Source organism: Rhinolophus hipposideros, assembly GCF_964194185.1.
Source record: "Rhinolophus hipposideros genome assembly, chromosome: 20".
NCBI classification, from domain to species: domain Eukaryota; kingdom Metazoa; phylum Chordata; class Mammalia; order Chiroptera; family Rhinolophidae; genus Rhinolophus; species Rhinolophus hipposideros.
In genome coordinates, this window is record NC_138066.1 from 38107060 (window position 1) to 38118308 (window position 11249).

The 11249-nt window shown below is 32.3% G+C and overlaps 1 protein-coding gene across 1 annotated transcript; it reads left to right on the forward strand.

Annotated features, from left to right (window-relative positions):
* Nucleotides 1–8536, forward strand: MEIOC (meiosis specific with coiled-coil domain; the record flags this gene model as incomplete). The annotated part of the gene is made up of 4 exons (XM_081028031.1): nucleotides 1–4133; nucleotides 4629–4763; nucleotides 7586–7766; nucleotides 8307–8536. The coding sequence occupies exons 1-4, from the start codon at nucleotides 2400–2402 to the stop codon at nucleotides 8534–8536; spliced, it is 2280 nt and encodes a 759-aa protein (XP_080884157.1). The 5' UTR covers nucleotides 1–2399.
* Nucleotides 8537–11249: the final 2713 nt, after the last annotated feature.

Consider the following 11249-nt stretch of genomic DNA (forward strand, 5'->3'; position numbering starts at 1 on the left):
TCTCTATAAAATAGTGATTTTAGAAAGACTATGTAGCATAATTTTATAAAAAGCAAAAGTATTTTTTAAGTTGATACATGTTCATTGAAAAATTAAGACTTTACAGAAATATATAAGGGAAAGTAGAAGTCCACCTTAACACTGCCTCCTCATTTCCCAATCACAACTATTAATAGTTTAGTATATATTACATTGAATATTTTTCTAGATACATACTAATATGCTATTATACAGAAAAACTTTATATTGAATATTTGTGAGATAACATGTACTAGAAAAAGCATTAGATTTGTTGGCAGACAATTTTGTTTAGCAAGTAAAAGGTTTGGCAAATCCTACATCCTTGCAAAATATAAGTTTCTTCATATCATAAATGATCATTCATTCAACAGCTGAATGATTACTAATACTTGCCCTTCCTGTGTTATGAAATGTTTGAGTGTTGTGCAAATATAAGGTATTATTTCTAAAATCTTCTAATATTATGAAATGTTGGAAATAAAATATGAGAAAACAAGAAGTTACAATTTAAAACAACATATTACTTCTAGGAACAAATCACTCCAAATCCACAGGAGGTAAAAAGGCACCAATTTTCCATCATTTGCTTTTTACATTTTGTATTATTTTGACAGTGTTAGTCAGTCACCAGGTAGAATTTCAGGTAGATGGAACTCCAGTGATCTCTTTGGCAAAGATTTAGGGATAGCCCCCAAATATGTTACTTTTAAGGAACAACTGCAATATTGCTGTGGAATTGTCAATAACCATATCACATTTCACTTTTTAATCTAACATTTAGTATAAAGAGACACAAAAAGAGAGCAATGGGTCCATATGGTTTTCAAATCACAATGAAAAAACTGAGCCACTGTTGATGGAATGATGTATAATAGAGCCAGACATGCTCTCAAGAGCAGCCAAGGTACTAAGTATCATAGGTCAGAGATTTATATTTGGTCACCTAAAATGAGTAGCATGTGTTTTGGAGAAATAAGAGGTAAGCATACATTGTGAACTAGACATAGGATTTGAAATGAAGGAGAAATATTTATGTAGCATAGACAGTATGCTAAAGGGAAATTATTCTTGAGTTCTTGTTCCTTCTTTATTTGAAATGATGGTATAGATTCAATCCAAATATTTTATAGAAAAATAATGGTAGAATAACTCTGGCAATAAAAATCAATATATTGTATTTCAGTGTGAGTAAAATAACTTACATGTAATATTTATTTGTAGGATTCAAACAGAAAGAAATGACTATGGCAGTGAAACAGACTTATATGGACTTGTGTCTAACATTTTGGAAGAACAAGATAAGTCACAGCCATATTTTGCTGATGGGTTAGTATATTATATAAGCTATATAGTGTACAGTAAACTTTCAAATTCACATATAGTAGATTACCCTATTAACTTTTATTTTTACTTAATAAAGGATCATCTGACAGTAGATATCTTAATTCAAATATCTGTTTTTTGGAGCCTTGATTTGTTAAGGTCCTTGCCATTCAATTGAAAGTTTCAATCTAAGATTTGATTTGCTATTAAGAACTTTCATTTGGAAAATTACTCTTGCATAATTCAGAGCTATTTCCCTTGAGTTCATGAGCTAAAGTTTGGCTTAAAGAGTATAAATTCCAAGGAGCTTTTATACCTATATCCCAAAGAATAAAACTATCGTTTCTGCTTTCCAGAAATCCACGTGGATTGTATTCATTGGTAAAAAATGTTTAAATATGCTTTAATTGTTTTATTTGGGTGTGAAAGCCATATTACCCAAATGCCCTATTTCATAAATAGGGAAATATGTAGCACACATGTAACCAATTAAAATATTTTAATTTCAATAATAGTTTGAGCAAAATACATCTTTTTTTATTGAAAAAATTGTGGTCAACACCACTTGTATTATGTTACTAACCTAATTAAAGGGAAAACTTGTTTTCTGCTTACTATAGATAAAAAGTTTTTGTAAGATCATGCAGTCATCAGCCTCAGGCCTTAGTTAATGACTCTTGGCAAACTATAGTGAAGACATATTAAGATTAAAATACATCATTTACATAGCAAATAGCACATTTCAAGTGATAGAGAATTATTTGGATGTCAATTATTTGGTAGCTTATAAGGCAAAGTTGGAAAGGATTAGAGAATGGTGAGGGGGGTAAGATAAATGTTTTTGAAAACCTTTCCTTCTCCACTGAGGAGATAAAGTCTTAAAACCTAAGTTGTAATTAAATATATTTACTTGTTCTAGGACCTGCTCCTCCAATTTAAAGTCAGTTTGGCCATTGAACACAAGCAGATATGCAGATCACCATGACCTCTTAACAGAAACCAAAAGGCCAGTAGATACAGCCATCTCTCAGCAAGCTTTTTATAGTGGTGAAACTATGTCAGCAGTGGAAAAGCAATACCTGCATAATAGTAATTTTACACCACAACAAAAAATAGATGAACTTTATCATGGATTTACTGGTTTAGACCTTGAAGAACAATGGATGTACCCCTCACGAAGCGATCATTCTAACTATTACAATATTCAGACAAATGATACAGCTAAGACAACATTCCAAGAATATCCATTTATCAAAAACTGCTTCACACCACAAGCTGGCATATCTGACATCATGAAAGAATCAGGAGTTGATACTTACCCTTATGGAAGAGAGAAAATGTGTGTTAAAAGTCTTGAAGCACCATTACAGCAGAAAAGGGCAGAAATATTTCTTTCCCAATTTAATAGATACAATGAAAATGCAGATTATTGTAGATATCCAGAATATGCTCATCCTAATAAGGCTAAGCTTAGTAAGTGTTCGAATTTTAGTGTCCAAGATGGTAAAAAATTAGCCAACGGCACACCTGAAACACCAACTGTAGAAACAGATACCTACACAAAGTTATTTCAGGTTAAACCAGCAGGTCAGAAAAAAATGGAGGAGACAATACCTGACCAACAGAATTTCACATTTCCGAAAACTACACCACACCTGGCAGAAAAACAGTTTGCAAAGGAAGCAGCATTCACTGCTGATTTTGGCTTAAAATCAGAATATGGACTAAAACCTCACACAGCTTGTCCAGCTACTAATGATTTTGCTAATGTCACAGAAAAGCAACAGTTTGCTAAACCTGACCCCCCAAATTCTGAGTATTTTAAATCAGTGAATTTACTGTCAAACTCAGCAACATCTGCAGCAAGTATCAACTTAAATAGACCAACTTGGATGAATATCCAAACAAAAAATAACACTCTTATTCCTTATCGAAATCAAGGTAACTTGATGAAATTAAGTAGTCATTTAAGTGCAGCTTCAAAAGGTTCTAACCATTCTTCAGATTTCCCCCAACTATCATCCACGAATTTAAACCCAACTAGCAATTTATTTCAGAAGTATTGCCAAGAAAACCCTTCGGCATTTTCTAGTCTTGATTTTAATTATAATGGTGCAGAAAGAATTCAATCTGTCAATCACATGGAAGGACTGACAAAGACTGCAGAAGAAAACCTCTTTGAATCGGTTACTGATAAAAAACTAAAGCAACCAAATGGATTTTGTGATAACTATTCAGCTCAGCAGTATGGGATCACTGAAAATGTAAACAAACATAATTTTCAAGCCAAGCCCCAGAATGCGCATTATGATCTTCATGAAGGTCCAAAGCATTTAGATGGTTTATCTCAAAATACATACCAAGATCTGTTGGAGGCACAGGGTCATTTTAATAGCCATAGACAGGGAAGTGGAGACAACAATATTAATAGCCGTGTGAATCACACACAGGCGTCATGCTTTTCTAATTACATGATGGGAGATTTAAGGCATAATCAGAGTTTTCAACAACTTGGTTCCAGTGGGTTTCCCCTAAGATCCACCCACCCATTTGGCCATTCAGTTGTTCCACTGTTGGAGTCCTATGATTTGTTTCCTTATGATGACTTAAGCCATTTATACCCTTATTTTAATGATATGATGTATGGTGATAATTCCTTTTCTGGTTTCGTGCCAACTCTTGGACTTCAAAGACCAATTAAAACCCGTAGTGGACCAGCCAGTGAACTTCATATTCGTCTAGAAGAGTGCTATGAACAATGGCGAGCGTTAGAAAAGGAGAGAAAAAAGGTAACACAAAGCTATCCATTTAGAAGTAACTTAAGAAGATAGGCAGTGTGTCCCTCTGCCTATCTTCATGTTGTTTACCTTAGTGTATTTTGAGTACTTGTCTTATTTCCAAGCCGAATTCTCTAATAAGCAGTATTTGTGAAGTCCATGACTATAAGAAATTAATTAGGTGACTTAGACTAAGAAAGCTTGTGATTCAAAAAAAAATTACTTATGTCAAGTCCATTTTGCCTATGAAGTAGACTTTTTCCTTAATGGGTTAAAAGTTAATTTCTTTGAATTTTTAAAATATTAAACTGTTGGGAGTGTTCAAGTATTTTATTTGCATTAAGTACGACAGAAAAATATTGTGGGACTGTGGTTTGTATTTGCTGCCTTTTGATACCAAAACAGTTTTTAAGGGAGTAATTTTCAATTTATTGCTTAGGCCTATGAGAAATATTCACAATTGACTCATGTTTGGAAAATTCAGCACCTAAAAATTATATTTTACAGACTGAATTGGCCCTTGCCAAGAATTACCCAGGAAAAAAAGTATCCAGTACTAACAATACTCCAATTCCAAGGCTGACTTCCAATCCATCTAGAGTTGATCGCTTAATTGTGGATGAACTTCGAGAACAAGCCAGGGTAAGCTGTAAAAACTTCCAATAGTGGATTTTTAAATTGCTTAATAAAATTTTAAAACATTTCAGCAAATTAGAGTTTTAAAGGATTTTTAAATCACATTTATCTGTAACTCTGTGAAATATATTCTTTTCCATGTTTGGTCCTAAAACTATGATTAATATTTAGGAAAGGGAAAATAGCCCCCCTCATTCATTTGAAAACTAGGTTTTGTAACTTAAATGGTTCCTCTTCAAACCCAAATTGGCAGTGGAGCTAATCCTCAACAGAAAGAAATTTTTTAAAGCAAAAACCATTTTGAATATTATTTATAGGGAAAGTCCCATTTCTTTGTCACAAGCATTTGTTTTCTAGCTTGATGAGCAAGTTGTGTTTGCATTATAAAGATGGTAAATTAACAGGGAATTACCATATTTAATTTTCTTACCCCTGCACTCGTGTAATTCAACAAACATTAAGTATATACAGCAGTGTATTAAATACTGATGAACAAGTATGTAGGTATGCATAATTTTGTAAAATAGCCTTGTTTTGGAAAAGTAGTATATCACTTCAAATCAAATGTAAAGAATCCTGATAATTGTCCTTTTGTAATTTAACGAATTATTATTCCTATTATCTCTTGTAATTTCAGAATTTTCTAATCAACTGTAATAAACTCTTTTTTCTTTTTTGACCTTCCTCTCTTAAAAAGTGAAACTCTTTTCCAAAAAGAACTTGATGAAAATGTCTGAGAAAAAGCATATAGTGAAATATAATGCTTCTGTGATTGAATAATTTTTGGAATTATAAAAATCAACATAACAGAGTATTTTATTAAACATCAGTTTCTTACTTTTACCATACTGTCTTTAAAATATAGATATGAACTACTTCAGTGGAAAAAGATTGATTTTACCTAGCTTTCAGCCTTGGTCAGGTGGGATTCTTTTATCAAATTTGTAAATTTGTACAATGGAATTTATCAATAGTATAGTCAGATACTGATATGGGTTACAACCAGATGTTATGTTAATAAAAACTTCAGTCTTTTATAATTTTTTCTTAAAACTGTTCCAAGTTAAAATTCCTTTTTCTTACTAATACATTTCTTGGCAATAAATTAAAGGATTGAAAACTGTGGATATTGGATTAGAAAGTGCAAATTAGTAGACACAATACAGTTATGGGAATATGAAATACAGTATGGGGAATATAATCAACAATGTTGTAAAGATTATGAGTATGTAAGGTGCCAGATGTCACTGGACTTATCAAGGGGATCACTTCATAGACTGTACAGAGGCCTGACCACTGTGCTGTATACCTGAAGCTGAAGGAGAATAATATTGTATGTCAACTATAAATACATATGGTCACGGAAGGTGGAGTATATATAAGATAGTCAATGGTATTGTTAACAGTTATGTAAGATGTCACTGGGGTAGTATCTTGAGGGAGGGGGGTTATCACTTTGTGAGGGGTGTAAATGTCGATTATGTTGCTTTGTACACCTGAAACTAATAAAAAGAAGACTGTGGATGTTAAGAAATACACTTTTACCAGCTTTGGTTATGCATCACATCAATTTAGGTTATGTTTATAGCTGTTACAATAATTTTGTTTTATGTATATTTAGCAACATTAAATCAATAATACAGAGGGCAAAAATATTTTGATATGTACTACTCTCTAGGTTGCTAGTGAAGAAAGATTTTTAAAGTTTATTAAAAATCACCAGTGCAAATTTTTCTTTATACTGATCAGTTATTCAAAATGATTATTTTAAAAATATGTAATTGATAGTTCACTGGAGTTATTTTTAATCTTTTTTTTTCTTTTGTTGTTTTGTTATCCCTTCAAGGATCTAGGTGGTTGTACAGTTGGGAGCAAAATATTTAATACTTCTACACTTTTGTTTTCTCCATGGGCCTGAACCAGCATATACTTATTTCAAAGAAACTTAATACATATGAGTGTGAAGGTAGAGGCGTTCATTCAGCTGCCTTTAGCTTCTTAATAGAGAGGTATTTTCCTAGTCTCTTCAATCACTAAACACCAAGTGCTTATGTGAATTTTAAATCATTTAGTTCCCAAAGGAAATTATTCAAAAAGTTCTTTCCTCTACCTTTCAAGATTAGAATTTGAAACAAGTTAGGTATATACAACTATGAAACATTCCCCTTACTAATACATCAGTGCCCTTTTTAAAGCTTACTTAACCAGAAGATTGAGACTTCCTACTTTTTCTTAGTTCTGATAATCGTAGGATTCATTCTGTATTATTTCAACATAAATTTTAAAAAGTATTTTCTGGATTAGGGATTCCTTAAAACAACAAGTAGGCAGTATCATCATTATCTGAATATTTGTGATTTCCAAAAAGAAAACATTGGAGGCCAAGAGAAGACTTGCTGAGGTCAGGATTAATCAGTCTAGGACTTCTCTCGTTTAGCTTAATTGTTTTCCCTTTAGACTATAATACCTCCTCATAACACTATTTGCAGGCTACTCTTTGCAAAAAAACAGTGTCAGATCTATATTTGCATTTACTGTTAATGACATAGGAATGTTTGAATGTTTGACTTTTTCATTGTTGCCTATTCTCATTAATTGGTTACTTGAAAAATTTTAGAATTAACAGTACAAGTAGATACTGAAGACTGACTTTCCATCTTTGTTTCCTCCAGCATGATGTCAGGACACAGTAAACATTCAGTTATTTATTGAATAAATATTACTGCTCTCATCTCTATTCTGCTTCATTGAAGATTTGTTTTTACTTAAGTTAATGACAAGGCAATGTGGTTACTTGCCCTTATCGAAATTTAAAATGTTTCCCTCAGGTTGTGACTTTACTAGGCAAAATGGAACGTCTTCGAAGCTCTCCCCTTCATGCCAATATCTCTACTGCTCTTGATAGACACTTGGAGTCCATTCACATTGTACAGTCACGTAGAAAGGATGAAATTGTTAATGCTTCAAATCGACAAAGGCAAGGAGTTCCTAGATGCCAAGATGACAGAGGTACAAATATTAATGCAAATTCTGTTGATAAGGCAATGAGATAGTTTAACTAAAATCAGGTTCTAAGTTTAAAAGGTTAGAGTGCTGGGCCGGCCCGGTGGCTCAGGCGGTTAGAGCTCCATGCTCCTAACTCCGAAGGCTGCCGGTTTGATTCCCACATGGGCCAGTGGGCTCTCAACAAAAAAAAAAAAAAAAAAAAAAAAAAAGGTTAGAGTGCTATAATTTACACTTATCTAAAGAATAAATTGGTAAATGCTGCCAACATAATAGATACTCCAAAAGTATCTATTCTATCCATTTAATGATAGTAACTCTGTCAAAGTCTGTGTTCTACCCAAAGCATAGTCATCATATAAATCAGAAATAAAGTAGTAACACTTTTAAATATTACGTCAAGTACTTTGGTTAGCTCAGTCAATATCCATCCTTCATTTATAAAAATAATGTTTGATCATTTAGTAGCACAGCACTGGGTCTTAAGAATTAAGGGTTACTTAAATGGTATCTAATGTGAACTGGCCCTGAATGTTTCTTTTATAGATGTTTTTGCCCTTGCTTCAGCAATTAAAGAGATGTGTGTGGCTACTCGGAAAGCACGCACTACCCTGTGGTGTGCATTGCAGATGACCTTGCCAAAAACAGCCAGTACAGCTGGCCAAACAGATGTGGAGAAGTCTTTACAAGATATAGTAAACTGTGAAGATAAAGTCCATGAAAGCATAAATAGTAGCAATCCAGTGAACCAGAGAGGTGACGCAAACAAACATTAAGGAAATGAAATGCCAGCAGAAAGAAGACTAAAAAGCTGATAAGTAAATGTATCAAGACATGCTAAAAAACTTTAATGAACTTGTCAAACTTGAAAATTTCAGTACATTAATTTTCTTTCAGATTTAAAGTTAGTACCTTAATGAAGTCTAACTTCTATTTAAAAACCTTCTGTTTGGAATGAATCAGATATAGTTTAAAGTGAACTCAAAGGTAAAGTTGACTACAAGTTCTGAGTAGTCAAAGATAAGTTTAAGTAAATATTTCCTAACAGCTAAAATATTGCTTAAACCCATTCTGCAGTGCAGGTAAATGCAAAAGTGAAATTCTTCTAGAAGATAAGTTTCATTTAGGTCTGCCTTAGTAAGTATAATTCCAAATAATGAATCTAAATGACTGTAACCCAATTATGGCTACAGTCTAGTAAGCAAGACAAGTTTTGATTGTGATATAAAAGTGTTTTCCTTATAAAACTTGATAATATCTAGGAAACAAAGGAAAGCAAAGATGAACCCAATATTCATGTAAAATTTTAATATTTAAAATACTACCATATTTATAAATTTGAAATCTTAGTGCCTAAGTATATGGAGGGAAATGCATCTGATTCTCCTAAATTAGTGATAAAAGTGCCAGTGTAAAAACCATGCAAGTTACTGAATATAAAACCTGTTCAAATCATTTGTATACATTCTTAAAATTTAATTACACTATCAATTATTAAATAGTTCCAATTTTAAAGTATTTAAATTGAATCAAAACATTTCCTTTTTTCAGGATCTTTTAGACTTGATGCACAGTAACTAAAATAATGACTTGTTTCAATACCCTTAGTTTGCTGCCTTTTATAAGGGTATCACGAAGTTCTAAAATGTATTTTTTTAAGGTTAATCTTTAGTTTGCAATTGGTTAGTGTATATTTTATGTAGTTGTGTTCATTAGTTTGCTTCTGTATTTTTTTAAAAGAGCTCTTGTAAGCTTGGCTTTTTCTGTTTCTCATCACTTAATAATATCTTTGTATGGAACCCAAGTAATTTATTCATTAATATGAAATGTTGGTATTATGTGACTCAGAAGATCTTGGGTTTTAACATTTCTAGCATGAGTTAAACTATAATATAATGTACTGATGAAATTTATTTGAACTATCCTTGACTAGAAACACTGATGTTTTAAATGTTGGTGTTTTTCCTAGTTTTAGAAATCCTGGTATTAAAAAAAAAAGTTTAATCACACCACATAAATTTTCTTTAGATGATGTGCAGAAGAAACTGATTGAGAATGCAGGAGTAACTGTAGGGAGAAACATTTTGATCACTGATACCTTAGAACTACCCAAATGAATTACATTGAGGGTAGTCAAATAAAATAGATCACCCCACCAGTCACTGCATAGAAAGTGGTTAAGTTTGACATAGACATGTTGGATGTTATGAAAACAAATATTGTACTGAATTTAGTCTCTCAGGAAAAAAATAAATTACTTTGTTGAAAATATTTGTTTTCCATTTTTTGCCTGTTTGTATTATTTCTAACCTTAAGATTCATTCATGTTAGAAAGCCAGTCAAATTTCACGTAACTGATAAGAACTGGTGCTAAGTTTTAAATTTCATTACTATTAACATGTAAGTAATAATGTTGGTAAATCAATGCCATTCAGATATGCTTGGATCTAACCCTACCTCCTTCAAAGATGAAATTTTTGCTCTGCCTTTATGCTAATCCAGGCAAACCAGGATGAAAATTCAGAAATGAAACACTAGTCCATTAACAAAAATCAAACACAAAAATTCCTTGAAATTTTGTTAATCACATCACCCTGTAGATAATTCTCAAATTGGTTAGTTGTCCTTTTCTATGGTATACCTTCTAATGGATGGTTTCTTATGTACTCGTATTTCTGAATTACATAAAAACATTATAAAATTAACATCACACAAGATTTGTAGAACTGATAAAACTACTGCTCTCATCATTTCTAATCCAAAAGAATTTGGCATACTCCCAATTTTTTTAATAGTAAAAGCACTTTATGTAAACGTGGTTGAAAATTACCTTGAAATATATCAGTGTCCTTTCTACTCGAATGACCTTTTACTATAAAGTTTTAGAGTTAAATAATGTTATGAATAAAGCAATGAATAATATTATGACTGAAATTCCAATTTGGCCTAAAGTCATCATACCATAGATGATGTGGTTGTTTAAAATTTGCCCTTTGCAATACTGAACATTTTAGATGTAAAGGATTTATTAGCACCTAAGTTACCTAATGAGTTGATCCTTTTTTTCTGTTTAAGCATTAGTTCAAGTGTACACTTAACTACAACATACATGACAGAGTCCCAGAAGAATTGACTACTGTTAACGCAGATTGAAGTAAGTACCCTTCAGAGGTCCATGGATATAACCTGACTGCTTCAAAGACCCAAATAAGAGAACAAAAATCCAAAATCAGGGGTTACTAAATTAAAATAGGCTTTCTCATACACTATCATAGCGACAGCCTGTTGCCACTGCCACATAAAGAACTAAGTAAGACTCCAACAGTACTTCAAGGAACTTCAAAGCAAATTTACTGACTTCGCGAAAAACAAGGTAATCTTTCTGATCTCCTAATACCCAACCTCACAGGCAGAGAATTTATAGATTTCAGGAAGAGGTTCTACTAGTAAAAGAGATTATGGCTAATCAAAACAAAGCATAAAGTAAAA